The 18258-nt window shown below is 51.0% G+C and overlaps 1 protein-coding gene across 1 annotated transcript in view; it reads right to left on the reverse strand.

Annotated features, from left to right (window-relative positions):
* Positions 1-10955, reverse strand: part of SAG (S-antigen visual arrestin) — a 31744-nt gene extending 20789 nt beyond the window's left edge. The window contains exons 1-5 of the mRNA XM_070070036.1: positions 10713-10955; positions 9975-10096; positions 5437-5497; positions 2884-2928; positions 762-955 (exon numbers count right to left, since the gene is read on the reverse strand). Of these exons, the coding sequence (XP_069926137.1) occupies positions 762-955; positions 2884-2928; positions 5437-5497; positions 9975-10040 (366 nt within the window). The 5' untranslated portion in view covers positions 10041-10096; positions 10713-10955. The remainder of the gene's footprint in view (positions 1-761; positions 956-2883; positions 2929-5436; positions 5498-9974; positions 10097-10712) is intronic.
* Positions 10956-18258: the final 7303 nt, after the last annotated feature.

The raw sequence follows: 18258 nt of genomic DNA on the forward strand, positions 1-18258 counted from the left end.
ACACCCAGCCCTGGTCCCCCGCCCCAGGAAGCACTCTTCTTTCCGTCTCAGTGAGTCTGCCGCCCCAGGTACCAGCTACAGGTAGAATCACACAGTCTCCGTGTTGTGTGTCTGGCTCTGTCCATGCTGCCCGGGGCCCTCAGGGTTCATGCTAGTTGTAGCGTGTGCGGGAACCTCATTCCCTTTTAGGGCTGACTCACGTGACTAAGGGTTATATGATCTTAAGACAAATAAACACGCTAGTAAAGCAGGTGCGTGGCCTCCCGTGCCAAGCTCACGCCCACACCATCACAGAGCCAGACTTCACGGTGTGAGACACGCGGCTCGGGAGAGGCAGAAAGCTGTAGCTCCCATGATCCAGTGAGCTGTGGACTAAGCTAAGACCATGCCTTAACTCACTGAGATCTACTGTACACCCTGCTTGGGACTGCCCCGGGGCCAAACGAGGGAGGCTTCTGTGAGCCTTTTTATAGCCGAGCAGGCGAAGGAACCACACGCGCTCGTGTAATTAGGCAGTGAGATGACGGGCACTATTTAAACGGTAGGTGGAAACGGTGCTGGCCAAGCTAAGAGCCTGTTTTTGAGGACTTAAAAAAAGACAATCACAGGCCGTGCAATCTAAAATTTCTTTCCAGGCTGCAATTTACAGGCCCACAGATGCAAAGCCCCCCTCTCCCCTTCCCTTTGCTCCCCTCCCCTTCCAAGGTGCGTGGGTGAAGGCAGTGGGGCCGGGGGAGCGGGCGAGGCCAGGCGTCACCCACCGTGAGCAGGAAGGGGTACGTGTTGGCCCCCAGCTTCTTGAGCAGGCTCTCCTGCAGCTTGGTGGGGGCGCTCGAGGCACCCACAGGAGGGTACACCTGGACCCGGGAGAAGTACAGGTCCCTGCGGAAGGTCAGGCCGATAACGTCGATGTCCTCCTGGCCGTAGCGGAAGGCGCAGGTCAGAGAGACGTACACTGGGAAGAAGATGCAGAGAGCTTTGGACTGGGTCCCCTTGGCCTGGCGCCCGCTGTCACTGAGTGCACAGGGACTGGGGGGCGGGGAGTGACCCACAGCCCTGTTGGCCACAGGTTTCCCATGTTTAGCACCTGCTGGGGGTGGGATCCGAGACAGCCCCACCACCCAGCTGCTCCACACATTCATGGAGATTCAGCACCTTCCCTAGGGGGCAAGTTCATTGCTCTAACGGCTGTCAGAGGACTGGGATGTCTTCCTTCCAGCCTCCTTATGTAGCCAGGATGGCTGAGATCTGTGGGCAGAGAGCACAGTGTGTCCACCTGCTCCACTTTCCTCCCCACTTCTGCCCCGTCCCCATCACGCGCCAGCTTAGGGGCCTCAGGACGCGTGGAAACAGTACCGCGCCGTTCCAGCTCTGGAGGGCAGGATGTGCCCAGGGAGTTAAGGCTGAAGGTGAGAAAGAGGCGAACAGTGCTCCGGAGAACTGCGTGCGAGGCTGGCCCAGCACCCGGGAGGGACGCCCGGGCCCCGAGGGGAGATGACGCCCAGCCAGGAAGTGTGCAGTGACAGTGACACATTTCCTTGCACGTTGTTCTGCAGCTCAGCAAGTGTTCTCTAAACCACCACTTCTGAAAATTCCATGGGATTGAAGACCCCGACTGTGCCCCCATGGACCGAGAGCACCGCAGGAAAGCTCCCCACGGGTTGGACTGCTTGCCGTTGTCTTCACTGTGGGAAGAGCGTGTTCCTCAGAGGTGAAGCGTGTCGGAAGCAGCACGTCCAAGTACTTGCTGGCTGTTGCCTGGGGGCTTTGTCAGCCCCAGGCGTAACTGCCCCTCACCGCTAAGTGGGAAGAGCCGCCGAGCACTTGCCTAGCCCTCGTCCAAGGTCGGGGTGATGAAGGGGCTCCACAATGACCTGGTTTTCCACCTGCCCTCACCAGGCACCAGCCTTCCCCTCTGCAGGGCTCAGGGCACTCAGGAGGAGGGGAGATGCCACAGGCCAGGTGGAGGTTTGGCCCCATTTCTGCCGTGTCCCGTTCGCTGCCAATGGCCCCACACCTGACTTGTCCCAGCAGGCAGATCCAGGGGTAGGAACAACTCTCTGTGATGAGCAGTGCAGCCACTCAAAAAGACTTAGAATGGAATATTTAGAATATTGGAAGGGAGCGGAGTTAATGACATTGGTCCTAAGGATAACTTGAATCTGCCCCAATTCAGTTTATGCGACTGTTATCAGTAACAAGTGGCTTGCCGTGCACACCACAGCCAAGAGAGGTTTCCCAGGGTGCTGTGATACCATCGTTCAAAAACACTGAGTAAACACAAAAAGAAATCCTGGAGGCGGGCATCTGGCACAGTGCCCACGTCCCATATTGGAGCCCCATCCAGCCCCCTGCTAATGTGCGTGCTGGGAGGCAGCAGATGGCTCAGGCACTTGGGTCTCTGTCACCCACATGGGAGACCTGGATTGAGTTCTAGGCTCTTGGCTTCAGCCTGGCCCAGCCCTGGCTGTGATAGGCATTTGGGGAGTGAACTGGTAGGTGGAAACTCTTGCTCTCTCTCTTATAAATAAATAAATAAGCAAGCAAGCAAGCAAATAATAAAATCTGGGTGTCACTCCTCTTGCCTTCTAGATACAACCACCAAGGAGCTGTCCAGGGTTTGCTGCTGGCCTAGAATCACATGATGCAGGAGCAAGCACATAGGTGATGGAGTGAACAGACATGGGCTTGGACTTGGTCTGCCATGTCACCTACTGGCCACCCTGGAGAATGGCTCAGATGTGATGTGGAGAGGGCGGGGAAACAGACCTGGTCCCGAGTGCATGTGTGAGAGAGTGGCCAGCTGCCTGCCCTGTCCCTCCCAACACACAAAGGCCTCCCTCCCAGAGTCAGCCTGGAGGCTGGGCCCCTACTCCACCTCACCTTTCTTTCCTTTCACAAGCTCAGGATCAACCAGAACGACACCATCTAAATGAAAAGAGGGAGAGGAGAACAAGGGTGAGATGGAAGAAATCAGGGCTGTCTTAGAAAACAAGAGTTTTCATTGTACCTTGTAGTCCACATTCATGACCCAACAGTTAGAGTGAGAAGTTACGCACAGGGAAGGCATCAGGATTAGGCAAGTACTAACCAAGTGAATAGCTACTTATTACTCCATTGAATAGATGTACCATATATTAACCAACTCCTATTAGGAAAGTTTTGAATCTTCCCCATTATAATTAATATTGTGAGGAACATCTTTATACATAAATCTTTATCTCTCTCCATAAAATTTTTTAGGAATTCATCAAATTTATTTTTTTATTAATTTATTTGGGAGGCAGAGTTTTATATATATATATATATATAGAGAGAGAGAGATCTTTCATCCACTGGTTTACTTCCCAAATGGCCGCAATAGCCAGAGCTGGGCCAATCCAAAGACAGGAGCTTCTTCCAGGTCTCCCACATGGGTGGAAGGGCCCAAGCACTTGGGCCATCTTCTACTGCTTTCTCAGGCCATTAGCAGAGAGCTGGATTGGAAAAGGAGCAGCCGGGTCTCAAACTGGCGTCCATATGGGATGCCAGGGATTCAGGCCAGGGCGTTAACCCACTGCGCTACAGCGCCGGCCCCATCAGTCGTCCTTTCTCACTGCTGAGTCCTATTCCATGGTACATACGCCCACAATATGTTTCACCGTATTCACTCTTTGGAGGGACTTTTGCTTCCTTCTAGTACGAAGCTATCAGGAATAAAACTGCTGTGAGTAATCAGGCAATATAGGTCTCCGTCTTCCAGTTTTGGCCCAACCCAACCAGAGCTGTTGCAGGTGTTTGGGGAATGAACCAGCAGACGGGAGCTCTCTGTTTCTCTGTATCTCGCTGCTTCTCAGATATATACATAAAAATCTATTTTAAAGTATGCTCACTTAAGCCTGGAATTATGAATGTATTTGTGATCAATATACTGTAAGACATCTGTGCATGGACCTAAGTTTTCGCTCTCTGGGATGAAACAACTGTCGGTCAGACGGTCAGCATTTACTAAGCAACTTCAACCTTTGGTGCTGTCACTGCCTTTCCATGCAGCCATTCCGACAGGTGTGTGGTGACAGCTGCTGCGGCCCCCACCTGGGCCTCCCCGGGGCTGGCGGAGCTGCCTCTTCCGCACGTGCTCATCTGCCAGCCCAGTGTCTTCTCTGATGAAATTGTTCTTCGTGTCTCCGGCCCATTCTCTCACTGGCTTTGTCTTTTGTTTTCTTTCTGTAACTGTTGAGTTCCGAGGTTCTTCGTATATTCTAGAAATGAGCCCTTTGGCCCCTCACACTGTGAACTTGCTTCCAATCAGCCAGTAGCAGCTCACTGAGGTTTTAATTTGCATTTTTTCCAGTTAGATCATGAGTGGGGCTGAGGTTTTTCTTAAAGATTTATTTATTGTTTTTTTGAAATGTAGAGTTAGAGAGAGAGAGAGGCCAGCACCATGGCACACTAGATGAATCCTCTGCCTGTGGTGCCAGCATCTCATACGGGCGCCGGTTCTAGTCCCAGTTTCTCCTCTTCCAGTCCAGCTCTCTGCTGTGGCCTGGGAAAGCAGTAGAAGATGGCCCAAGTGCTTGGGCCCCTGCACCCATGTGGGAGACCAGGAAGAAGCTCCTGGCTCCGGATCGGCACAGCGCCGGCCGTGGCGGCCATTTGGGTAGTGAACCAACGGAAGGAAGACCTTTCTCTCTGTCTCTCTCTCTCTCACTGTCTGTAACTCTACCTGTCAAATAAATAAATAAAATCTTAAAAAAAGAGAGAGAGACAGAGACAGCGAGACAGAGAGATCTCCCATCTGCTGGTTCATTCCCTAGATGGCCACAAAGGCCAGGGCTGGGGCAGGCTGAAGCCAGGAGCCAGGAGCTTCCTCTGGGTCTTTCACGTGCATAGCAGGAGCCCAAGCACTTCGGCCATCTTCCACTGTGTTTCCAGGTCATTAGCAGGGAGCTGGATCAGAAGTGGGGCAGCCAGGACTTGAACCAGTGTCCACATGGGATGCCGGTGCCACAGGTTGTGGCTTAACTTGCTGTGTCACAGAACTACCCCAAAGCTGAGTTTTTAAAAAATCAAACTAGCAGTTGTATGTCAACTTAAAAGAAAACCAGTGTGAAAATTTAACTATAGGTGCCAGCATTGTGGCGCAGTGGGTTAACCTGCCACCTGAGACACTGGCATCCTATATGAGCACCGATTCAAGGCCCAGTTTTTTGTTTCCAATCCAGCTTCCTACTAATGTCCCTTCAGCGGAAGATCGCCCAAGGCCTTGGGAGACCTGGATGAGTTCCAGGCTCTTGACTTTGGCCTGGCCCAGCCCGACCATCATGGACATTTGGGGAGTGACCCAGCTGATGGCGGATGTCTCTCTGTCTCTCCCTCTCAGTCCCTGCCTTTCAAATAAACAAACAAATCTTTATATTTGAAAAAAAGAAAAATTCGGCTCCACGGTCTACTCACCCACAGGCTCCACTTTGCTGATGTGGTCTATATAGTCTCTCTTCCCCAGGTAGATGGTCACCTGCGGGAAGATGGGAGTTGCTTTGTGAGTGGTTAAAGAACGCTAAGCTAAGGCATTCGCGGTAGAGACCAGCAGCCACCGCCGCTTGGCAAGAGGAGCCCTTCTGCTCTGCAGTGTCTCCGCCATTTTCTCTCTCCCAGCTTGGCTGTGGGCAGACAGAGGGCGTCAGGTAAGGTGCGCTCTGTCCTCTGCCTCATTTGTCTGCTCCCAGCCCGCTGGGTGGTCAGGGGCTCCCTCTTCTCTCCTCCTTTCCCCCATCGAGCTGAAATGACCAGACGTCGCTGGGTTAACTGATATTTTGGAGGAAAGTTACCCCAGGCGATGAGGCTCCTCCCACCCATTTGCCTTCTTCCAGCTGTGGAGCAAAAACTCTCCCCTCCTCGTTACAACACTGCTGGGCTGAGCAGAATCTGGTGCACGAAGCAGTCCGACAGGTGTTTGCCAAGTGCACCAGGAACCAGAGAGGCACCCTGGCTGCCCCTTTTCCCTAAGCCTCTCAAGTGTATATTTTTATTCCCATGAACGTGAGCAATCGTTTTGGGGGCATTACATCATCTCTGGTACTCCACCCCCTCATCACTTCACATCAGACGTGCCTACGAGGTTATTTACAGGATTGATTGATGTTGAAGTGACTTCAAGCAAAGGCCACCAGAACTCTGGTTTACAGAGAACATTCCACGGGAAACTTGATAAACCCAGGGCACAGCGCAGGCTGGAGGCCTCAGAGGCCTGGTGGCGCTGATGGGGACCCACACCGTGAGGTGCTCCCGGGGCTGCACGCGCCCGCTCCCCCAACACCGTGGGTCAGACACCCTCCAGGTCCACCCTGCACCCTGGGAGCTGCCCCGAGTGAATCACCCTGCTGGATTCCTGGCCTTCTGCTCACAGGAGAGGTGGGCCAGGTGCTGAGAGAGGGAGGGGGGAAGCAGATGTTTGTCGCCTCTCTGTGGGATCTCGGCTTCCGGCAGAGGCCTGCAGGGAGGCACCGGCGCCCAGCTGCTACTAGCCCTGGTGTCTTGTGTTGAGTATTTTCTTTCTGTCTCTTCCATGCCTGCCCGTGCCTTAATCAGTAGCCCCTTTCGAAGACTCTCCTCAAATCCACCTGCTTGGAGGGTGTCACCTGCCTTCCGGGAGTGCTAGCATACTGTGGTCTGCTGAGCAATAACGGGGGGCCGCATGCTGGTGTCCTGCGGAGTATCATCCAGCTGACAAGGTCATTACCTCTCCGCCCCTCTATGGCCGGGGCTCAGACCTCGGCAGCTCTGCCAGCGCCCCCCAGACATCACAGGTTTGTGCCTCTGTTCCCGTGGTTTCTGAAGCGGGGAACGGCCTCTTGCTGCTCTCTACCTGGGCGACCTGCACTGCGGTTGGCACTGTCCTGCCCAGCACTGGCCGCACGACATTTTGGCCGTGTTTGCGGAGCCGTCTCTTGCTAGCCTCTGAGTCCCACAATGCAGACAGGCACTGCATGCCCTGGCACGGAGGCCCCTGCAGCTCTATGGGGCACTGGGGATAGAAACCAAACAAGGCATCTCATGGGCCTGCTAGGTCCCCGCTCTTTGGTTTGGGAAACTGCCAGGGAAGAGGTGGGCGAGGAGGGAGCCTCTGGGGAGGGGAGGGACAAGAGAGCCAAGGCTCTTCCAGATAAGGCTGCCTCTGCAGAGACCCAAGGGCCACATCTCAGCCGGGGTGGGGGGGACAGTGAGGGGCACTCTCTGAACACAAGACCAACATACGCAAAGCTCAGAGCCAAGGCAACACTTCAGAACTGCCCATGGCCTATGTGGCTGGCGAGAGGCCACCCCGTATGGATGTAGGCTGATGCCAGAAAGGGTCTTACAGGGCCGGACCCCAGGGAGACTGGGGAGACCAAGAAACATGTTAAGCAGGATGCAATGAGACAGCTGCAAGGACTTAGCAGGTCTGTGCTCACCAGGTGTTCACTGAAGCACTCTGTACTGTTTCATTTAATCCTCACAATGACTCCGTGAGACAGGAGCTAGCCCAGTCTTCCAGAGAACACTGGGCTTGGCTCATAGACAACAGGGTGGCACGGGGGAAAGCCCACGTGGCAGCCTGATCGTGGTTGGGAGGAGAGAGGACAGAAGTGCAGGTGGCAGGAAGAGGGGAGGGGGGTGGAGAGACTGTTTTCTTCTCTTTCAAGCTTTGCCTGTGAGAAGAGCCAGAAAGGGGATAGGGCCAGGAGCCTGGGGTGGGGGAAGGGTGGTGGTGTTTTTCTAAGATGTCCAAGGTCAGGGACTTGTTTTTCTGCTCAGGCAGGAAAGAGAGAAAGAGAGAAAGAGAGAAAGAGAGAAAGAGAGAGAGAGAGAGAGAGAGAAAGGGGGGGGTACAATGGTCAAAGCAGGGGGATGGTGAAGGTGTAGGCCCCTGGGCAGGTGGTGGCCCAGGTCACCCAGTGTATGAGTGGCAGGAGGGGGACCACAGGAGCAGGCAGAGACGTGGGAGGCGCCACGTGAGATGGTAGCAGCCTGCTGAGGGCCCACCCCACAGGCACGTGCCCCCTCTTCCTGGATAAAAGTTGCCCACTGTGTTCAGGGCCCACCAGCCTCCATGAGGTCGCACTAGGAGGTGGCCCCTGTGCAGTGGCTCTTGATTGGTCTGATCCAATCATGACCTTTCCCTTCCACTGGCCCGGGATCAGTTGAGGGTGGGCACATGAACAGGTCTTGATCGATTAAACAAAGGTCTGGGAAGGAGCTTCCGCCCCTGAAGGGGGTCCCCAGGAAGCCATAGCCTCCCCCATCTTTGGATGCTGTCTAGTGAGGTGGGGCACCTGGAGCAGGGGTGCCCCCGACCCCACTGCACCAGCTCGGGGACCAAGAAGTCACAGCAGAGGCCAGAGATGAGAGACTCCCAGAGACGTGGGAGCAGAGCCCCAGCACGCCATGCCGGGAGCGGTACAGAGGAGGAGGTTGAAATGACGCTAATCCATGAGTCATGGAAGAGCTTTTCAAGAGTTCTAACAGCTCTAAATGTCTTGGTCCAAGGGCTGTCTAGATAGGTGTCGGGAGAAAAAGCAGCTTCTCTCCTCTTCTGCCGGGAGTCAAGATAAAGTGCACGGGGAAGACACAGCCAGGGAAAGGACTTGGAGTGGGAAAGGCTGGGGGGCACCCAACTTGTCACCCCAATTCCCCAGCTTAGAAAGCAGAGGGGGGCTGGAGCTGTGGCATAGCGGGTAAAGCTGCCGCCTGCAGTGTAGGCATCCCCTATGGGCGCTGGTTCAAGTCCTGGCTGCTCCAGTTCCAATCCAGCTCCCTGCTAATGCACCTGGGAAAGCAGGTGCTTGGGCCCCTGCACCCACGTGGGAGACCTGGCACAAGCTCCTGGCTCCTGGCATCAGATCAGCCCAGTTCTGGCCATTGTGACCATTTGGGGAGTGAACCAGTAGATGGAATACCTCTCTCTGTCTCTCTCTGTAACTCTGCCTTTCAAATAAATAAATTAAAAAAAAAAAAAAAAAAAAAAGGAAACCGAAAGGAGAGGGCAGAGAGAGAATGTGTGCAAAGCTTTCTCCGTGGCACAGTAAGGCCTGGAGGGTTTTTGCTGGGCCCACAGGAGCCTCAGAAGTGAGCTGGAAGAATGATCAAGCGCTCACTACCCAGTACGGCAGCCACCAGTCACAGGAGGTGATGGGCCCTTGGAGAATAGCCACTCCAAATCGCCATGGGCTGCAAATGTAAACGCACACCAGACCTCAATGACTCAGTACAGGAACATAGGACGTGTCACCAATAATTTTTACATTGTTTACATTGAAATGATAGTTTGGGTGGATAGATTGGGTTAAATAAAATGTAGGATGAATTAAGATGAATTCCATCAGTTTCTTCTTTAATATAGCTACTGGGAAATTTAAAACTCCCTAGGTGGCTTGTGTCGAATGGTGCCTACGTAGGCTGTCAACGCCGGAGAGATCACTGAGTGGAGAAAGGAGCCCCTACTCCCTCCTGTAGCTCCCCCATGCCAGGAAGTTCATGGGCAAAGCTAGGTCATCCAGTGTGCCCCTGGACAGTGGTGGAGAGGGAGCCAGCCGGGCGAGTTCCCTTAGCCTACAGTCCCGAAAGGCCAGCTGAGGTCTGGGACGTGGGAGAGAGGGAGGTGTGCAGAGAGGAGAGAGGTCCATGTCTCACTGGTCCAGCATCTGAGCTTTCCCCAGGGACAGGAGCTGACGGGCAAAGGCCCAGCGAGCCTCAGGTCTGGACGCTAGTGTCTGACATCGTCAGTCCCAGCCTCAGGGCCGCCTAGCAGGAAAGCTGCAGCAACTGGGAGATTAGGAGGGAACAAGATCAAGGTCTTGATGAGATGGGAGAGAGGCTGTATTTCTGCACGTGACTCACTCACTTCTGTCTCATCAATGGTCCACTGCAATAGACACAGAGCTTCCTGGACCTCAGAAGGTACTGATCTCAATCTTACCACTTCTTCAGTCCCCACTCACTGCGGGGCCACTTACCGATTTGTCCCGGGAGATCTTCTTGAAGATGACATGGGACTTGCTGCTCTTCGTGGTGGCTGCCATGCTGTCTGGTGCTGGCAGCTTCTTCCACTGTGGACTGCAGGTCAGGTGTTAGAGGGCTGGCAAAAGAGAGACGATCCGATACATAAAGTCAAGAACAGCACAGCCATTGGCCACTTCCATCCACCTACTTCAACATCCATGCTGGACTAAATAAGGTCTTTGTTTAGTTGTGTCTTATTGTGGTCTCAACACTCCCCCTCCCCCCCACAATGTGTTTTATTTTTCTAAGCCTTAAACACTTCTTAACAAACTTCCCCAGGAAGTCCTGCTGCATTCCAACAAGAAGGTGCTACGCTCTGATCAACCTTTGGTGTTGTCACACACGGCCAGGTTGCATCTAGAAGTCTGTTGTGACTGCGCCTTATGGCAAACAACTACAAAAAAGTTCGTGAACACCACAACGTACTCACTTCACAAATACAGTTTGCAAGAATACATTAAAATACCAAAGTTCTATTCGGATCTTTGCCTGCTGTCCCTTTTATCACTCCCCAGTTTCACACACAAATGAGACGCCATCTGTGTGGTCTGAACTGAAATGCTGAGTTTCCTTAGTAAGGACAATTTGATGGAAACCACACAGAAAAGGCAAAACCAAGACAGAGTGACTCTGTGACAATGCCCATCCTGGTCTGGGCTTCGGAGAAGGCTTGGGTTGTGATGGTCACATACCTTGTGATTTGTCACCAACCAGGTGAGTTGACCCAGGCGGCCAGGAGAGGGTCCCTCTGTGCTCGGACAACGAGCAGCCAGCCCCTGTCCTGAGCCAGAGGGGGTTGTCCTACCAGATGACCTGGCGGAGGTATGGGTGAAGCCCCCGGCTGACGTGTGTGGGAATTTGTAGGGGATCTGGCCAGGGGGCCCAGCACCCAGCTCTCAGTGTCTAGAAGTCAAATCCCATTTAAGGAGTAGAGCGGAAATTGGATTAGTGTTGAGATAGGGAACCGATCGCTTCAGCAGTTCCAAGCATTAAGCAGGTGCCCCACTCTCCTTCCTGAGGATCCCGCGAAAGCACGGCCCATCCAGTCCACCCGGGGAAGGTGTGGTGGCAAACTGGAAGCTGCTTTTTATCCTAAACCTCTTTGGGTTCTGGAAATAGACCACTTATCCCTTCACTCCCTGCCATCATCAAGACTGGGGATTTACAAGCACAATGACAAACTTGATTAAACTCAGCAGGCGTTATGTGCGCAAAAAGGTCGGGGAGAAATGTCAACCTCAAGGTGAATGTGCCGCGTGCGCCCAGGCCAGCTGGGCCCGGCAGCTCCACCCCTCGTCCTGTTGATTACGCCAGGAGTCCTGGTGAGTCCTGGTGTCTCTGGAACCTGGGGCCTCCTCATGACGGCCCACCACCACCTTGGCTACCCTGTCCACAGTGACTGTGGTCAGACAACACCCGTCTTGAGTGCCCAGGCCCTTCTGCACCCAGTCTCAGAGGGAACTGCAGGGCCCGGCCGGCACCTCTGCTGAGGGCATCCCGTTGCTCGTGCTGAGTCGTGCTCAGGCCTCCACCCCGCGCCTTGCCCCCTTCCGCTGTCCTTTCTGCCTGGGACCATCCTCTCCTCCCCCCACCTGTGGATGCTCTGGCCCTTCAGATACTGACCAGGAGCCCCTTCCTCAGGGCAGCTGCCTCTGACCCTCAGGACTGGGGTGGAGGCACGGGGGTGTTTCATTTTTGCCGGGCAGATTATTTTACCACCTCTCATCCCTTAGGCACCATGAGGCGGGCGCCCAGGCCCCTGCATTTCCCTCACTCTGTCTACACAGTGCCTAAAACACTGCCCGCAGTCAGGTGCATTCAAGGAGTAAGTGGATAGGACACTGTGGTCACTGCACACTGACCTAGTGGACTTCACAGCGCCTGGGAATGAGGCGAGTAGAAGCAGAAAGCCCGTTGTGACATTTGGGTGTTGGCGCTTACTCAAATACTCCGGTGGCTTGCAGCCAGCTCTGCACACACATGCTCTGGGCCCCGCCACCTCTGGCCTCACCCATACGCCCTCCTTGCTCCAATCCACCGGCCTCTTCGCTTTTCTTTAACCTGCCCCAGGGCTGTGGCACCTGCTGCTCCCTCGCCTGGAACACTCTTCCCAGACAGCCACAGGCCTCACCTCCTCAGGGCCTTTGAGGCTTTACTTCAAGGTGACCCATCCATCATACGTCCCACTGTGACCAACTCAACTCGTCCAACACTTCTGCTTCCCTGCAGTATTGTTATTCTCTTTGTACAAGCATGTCACCATCTAAAATACAAGAGTGTTTACTTGTGTTATCTTGTTTATTGTCTATTCTAATCCGCTCACTGGAGTGCAAGTTTCGAGCATGTAGAGATTTTTGACAGTTCTCTACCCTGTCCCATCTCTTGTATCTGGAATAGCATCCAACGTACTGATTCTCTCAGCGCACTTGCAGTGAATAAGTCACTGGGTTGCAGTAGTCTCATAGTGACTACTCTTTAGTTTAACCTGAAATTGATGAAAATAAGTTATTTCCAAGGGGAAAACCACTTCAAAATAAAATAGAGGAGGGGCCAGTGCTGTGGCATAGTAGGCCAAGCCTCTTCCTGCAGGGCCAGAATCCCATATGGGTGCCAGTTCATGTCCCGGCTGCTCCTCTTCCAACCCAGCTCTTTGCTTATGGCCTGCAAAAGCAGTGCTTGGGCCCCTGTGCCTGCGTGGGAGACCCAGAAGAAGCTCCAGCTGTTATGGCCATTTGGGAAGTGAACCGGCAGATGGAAGACCTTTCTGTCTCTCTCCCTCCCTCCCTCTGTAACTCTAACTCTTAAATAAATCAATTAAATCTTAAAAAAAAAAAAAGTACAATCCTTCCTTTTGAAAAAAAAAAAAAAAGAGTGGCAGCTAATAAACAAAAAAAGAATAAAATTGGAAAAACGTAATTTGACAAATGCTGTTTTACTCTTGCATTTCTGCCTTCTCTGTTTCTACTGCTTTGATTGTGGCACCGCTGACCCTGGGGAGACTGCCCCTCCCAGGACCAACCAGTTCCTACAGTGAGCAAGGGGTCCTCCCAGAGCACCATTTAAATGCAGACAAGCCAACAGAGCCCATGGACTGACCCTTCTTTGTCAGGCTCTTAGAACAGAGGGCCAAGCATCAAATCACCAGTGATGGCCCCCATACCCCAGAGCCTGCTGAAATGGTCCAGTGGCCAATCTCAGGTCTGCTTAGCCTGCTTTGCCTGCTCCTTGCCACAGAAACCACAAAGACCCTAGCCCACGTTTCCCCTTCACTCCCTAACCAACCCTCACGTGCCACATGTGGCTCTTCCCAAGACCCTCCTCTTGGGAACTGTGAATGACAAGTCATTATAATATCAATAACCTCTTGATCTACTGGCCTTGAACAATAATAAAACCCACACTTCAAAACACAGGAATTATCCACTGGCGTTACAACCGTTAGGAGAAACGGCAGTCCCCACAGCACTACAGTGATCATGTTTGCATCATGAGGTGCATCACACACCCAGTGGTAAACCTGTGCAGCAGCAAGTGCATTAGCTACATGTACTATGCCCCCTTCGGTTAGCCTGGACCCCTGAAGTCTTAAGACGTCACTTCCAGTTTATTGGAAATGCAGTGGATAGAGGAACAAGCTAAATGACACAAGAGAGCCGCCAGACAAATCCAGAAAGCCGGTGGTGTCTTGTGTAAGTCAATGGATTTAGTTAAAAGACCTGGCAGGGACTCAGCATTCAGCTGTAACGCGTGGTTCCAGTTTGGATACCCAGGTAGACAAGACATTTTGGCTCCTTTGCAAAAATCTGAAAATGGCAAGATGAGAATTATTGGAGTAGGATGGTAGATTACAATTTTAAAAAAAGCTTGTAGAATGGCATGTGTAATATGATCATTGTTTGCAAACACAGACTTTGTGTATGTGTGCACACTATGTCTGCTGACACACACATATAAATGGACACAAACAGATGTATGTTCACATACCTATGCATCGTGCCCAAGGGAATGCACTATGGAGCTAACAGTGGGGCTCTCTCTGTTGTGAATGCTACGTCTTAACTGCTTGAACAATTTTTTCACATTCTCTTGAATGATCATTTACTGCTTCTATAACAGAAAAATTAAAATATAAAATGATTATAAATTTTTAAACATTCCAAAAACAAAGGTAAGAGGAAGAAAAATGGCCACAGATCCTCCTCAGTGCTGGAGCTGTGGCTGTGCGACCCGAGTCCACGCTGCAGCTGCAGGTGCTCCTGGCTTCCCCTGGCCTCCCACTGCCTCCCGTGTGCCAGGCCAACGGGAAGGGGCAGGTCAGCAGATCCTACCACTGACCCGCCAGTGCCTTGTAGGTGGGGGATCCAGGAGTGGACTGGATGACCAGTCTCACTCTTCTTTTGGGCATACCATTCCACCCCATGCTCTGTAATGGATTATTTTGTGTCTTCATGAAGAACTGAGCAAAACATGGACATTTTTTAAAAAAGATTTATTTTAAAGAGGGAAAGTTACATAGTGAGAGGAGAGGCAGAGAAGGGAGAGGTCTTCCATCCGCTGGAATGGATGGAGCTGCAACAGCCGAGCTGCACTGATCCGAAGCCAGGAGCTTCTTCCCAGTCATCCATGCAGGTGCAGGGGCCCAAGGACTTGGGCCATCTTCTACTGCTTTCCCAGGCCATAGCAGAGAGCTGGATCAGAAGTGGAGCAGCTGGGACTCTAACTGGCATCCATATGGGAAGCTGGCATTGCTGGCAGCGGCTTTACCCACTACACCACTGTGCTGGCCCCACATGGACTCATGAATTTTTTCTAAGAGCAAAATTTATCCAACATAAAGGATTGCTTTTTACTCTAAGATTGTGACAGTTCCAAACTCTTGTTATATAATCTCCTTCTTCCCCTCCATCTTGATTGAGATAGACGTTTGTATTCCACCTGATTCATCAACTCTATGTGTATATTCTGCTGAGTTTTGGTAATCGCATACAGCTGAATAACCACCATGTTTATTCATAGGACGCTCTGGCGTGAGCGTTTGCCCTAGTGGTTAAGACACTGGTTACAGTGCCAGCATACCATACTGGAGTGCCTGGGTTCGAGTCCCAGCTCTGCTCCTGATTCCAGGTCCCTGCTAATGTGCATCCTGGGAGGCAGTGGAAATGGCTCAAATATTTGGGTTCCTGCTATCACATGGGGAACTGGCTTTGAGTTCCTGGCTTTGGTCTGCCCCAGCACCAGATGTCGTGGGCATATGGAGAGTAAACCAGTGGATGGGAGCTTACTCAATTTGTCTGTCTCCCAGATAAATTCAACAACAGTGTGTGTGTGTGTGTGTGTGTGTGTGTATATATATATATATATATTAAAGATTTTATTTATTTGAGAGGTAGAGTTACGGAGAGAGAGAGGGAGAGAGAAGAAAGGGCTTCCATCCTCTGGTTCACTCCCCAGATGGCCGCAATGGCTGGAGCTGGGCCAATCTGAAGCCAGGAGCCAGGAGCTTCTTCCAGGTCTCCCATGTGGATTTGAGACCCAAGCACTTGGGCCATCTTCCACTCCACTGCTCTGTCAGGCCACAGCAGAGAGCTGGACTGGAAGTGGAGCAGCTGGGTCTAGAACCGGCGCCCATATGGGATGCCGGCGCCACAGGTGGAAGCCTAGCCTACTACACCACAGCGGCGGCCCCCAAGATATATATATTTTAAGATATATTTATTTATTTGAAAGCCAGAGTTACACAGAGAGAGGAGAGGCAGAGAGAGAGAGAGAGAAAGTGAGTGAGAGAGTCTTCCATCTGCTGGTTCACTCCCCAATTGGCCACAACGGCCAGGGTGGCGCTGATCAGGAACCAGGAGCTTCCTCCAGGTCTTCCCACACAGGTGCAGGGTCCAAGGACCTGGGCCATCTTCTACTGCTTTCTCAGGCCATACCAGAGAGCTGAATTGGAAGTGGAGCAGCCGGAACTTGAACTGGCGCCCATATGTGATGCTGGCACTGCAGGCGGCAGCTTCACCCGCTACGCTATAGCACCAGCCCCAACAACAAAATATTTCTTTTTTTTTTTTTAACTTTTATTTAATGAATATAAATTTCCAAAGTACAGCTTATGGATTACAATGGCTCCCCCCCCAATAACGTCCCTCCCACCCACAACCCTCCCCTTTCCCTCTCCCTCCCCCCTTCGATTCACATCAAGATTCATTTTCAATTCTCTTTATATACAGAAGATCAGTTTAGCATATATTAAGTAAATATTTTAACAGTTTTTAACCACATAGAAACACAAAGTGAAAAATACTGTTTGAGTACTAGTTATAGCATTAAATCACAATGTACAGCACATTAAGGACAGAGATCCTACATGAGGAGTAAGTGCACTGTGACTCCTGTTGTTGACTTAACAAAATTGACACTCTTGTTTATGGCATCAGCAATCACCCTAGGCTCTTGTCATGAGTCCCCAAGGCTATGGAAGCCTTTCCAGTTCACCAACTCTGATCATATTTAGACAAGGTCATAGTCAAAGTGGAAGTTTTCTCCTCCCTTCAGAGAAAGGTACCTCCTTCTTTGATGACCTGTTCTTTTCACTGGGATCTCACTCGCGGAGATCTTTCATGTAGGTTTTTTTTTTTTTTTTTTTTTTTTTTTTTTGCCAGAGTGTTTTGGCTTTCCATGCCTGTAATACTCTCATGGGCTTTTCAGCCAGATCCGCGTGCCTTAAGGGCTGATTCTGAGGCCAGAATGCTGTTTTGGATATCTGCCATTCTATGGGTCTGCTGTGTATCTCACTTCCCATGTTGGATCGTTCTCTCCCTTTTTTATTCTATCAGCTAGTATTTTCAGACACTAGTATTGTTTATGTGCTCCCTTTGGCTCTTAGTCCTATCATTATGATCAACTGTGAACAGAAATTGATCACCAGGACTAGTGAGATGGCATTGGTACATGCCACCTTGATGGGATTGAATTGGAATCCCCTGGTATGTTTCTAACTCTACCGTTTGAGGTAAGTCAGCTTGAGCATGTCCCGAATTGCACATCTCTTCCCTCTCTTACTCCCACTCTTATATTTAACAGCAATCACTTTTCAGTTAAGTTTCAACACTTGAGAATAACTGTGTATTGATTACAGTATTCAACCAAAAGTATTAAGTAGAACAAATAAACAACAACAAAAAAATACTAAGAGAGATAACGTATTAAGTTGTTCATCAACAGTCAGGGCAAGAGCTGATCAAGTCACCGTTTCTCATAGTGTTCATTTCACTTTAACAGGTTTCCTTTTTGGTGCTCAGTTAGTTGTCACCGATCAGGGAGAACATATGGTATTTGTCCCTTTGGGACTGGCTTATTTCACTCAGCATAATGCTGATGTACAATGTAATACTTTATCCATTTTAGTATTTTTTTTTTGTTCTAGTACTATTGGTTGAACTCTGTAATTAACACACAATTATTCTTAGGTGTTTAAATTTTAACTGAAAAGTGATCCCTGTTAGGAATCTGGAAAGCATTATGCTGAGTGAAATAACCCAACAGCAAAATATTTCATCACCTCGGAGTTCCCCAGGACTCATTTCCATCAATTTCTCACCAACCCTCCAGCCCATGGCAACTAAGATACGGCTTTTGCCATTAGTTCCGCACTTTCTAGAATTTAACTATGAATCTTCAGAATACACAGAAAAGTTTCAAGAATAAATACCAAACACCAAAGATTCCACCCTTCACATTTTGCAACATGTACTTTCCTATGTCTGATTCTTTTTTCCTTTTTACCTATTTGAGAATTAACGCAGACATCCTGACACTGCCCATAGATATTTCAGAATGCTGCTCTTAAGCCCAAGGACAAAGGCCTCCTTCCTCTTCATAAAATGAGTTCATGGTAGATCAGAAAAAAGTCCTTAGCAAAAATGAAAAGTTGGCAACCTTCCCCTAGGTTTCGTTTCCAACGAATCCCCAAAGTCTGGGAAAGCCTGGATAGAGCAGACCTTGTTGGTCTCCAGTGAGGTGAAGCTATGAGCGTGTTTCTTCTCCAAATCTGTAACCCCGCATCCGGCCTGCAGTTAAGAGGCTTATGGGCTTGGGGGTTAGGTTGTTGTCTTGAGGGTTTTTTTAGGGCACAAGCACCAGACAGGAAAACGGGTACACTGTGTTAACTACCAACTACAAAATGAGAGCTGGGTGTCCTATTGCTGCGTGCTACCCGAGCCCAGGACACCTGAGAAGTTTGTG

The sequence above is a fragment of the Oryctolagus cuniculus genome, chromosome 3 (assembly GCF_964237555.1).
Source record: "Oryctolagus cuniculus chromosome 3, mOryCun1.1, whole genome shotgun sequence".
NCBI lineage: Eukaryota > Metazoa > Chordata > Mammalia > Lagomorpha > Leporidae > Oryctolagus > Oryctolagus cuniculus.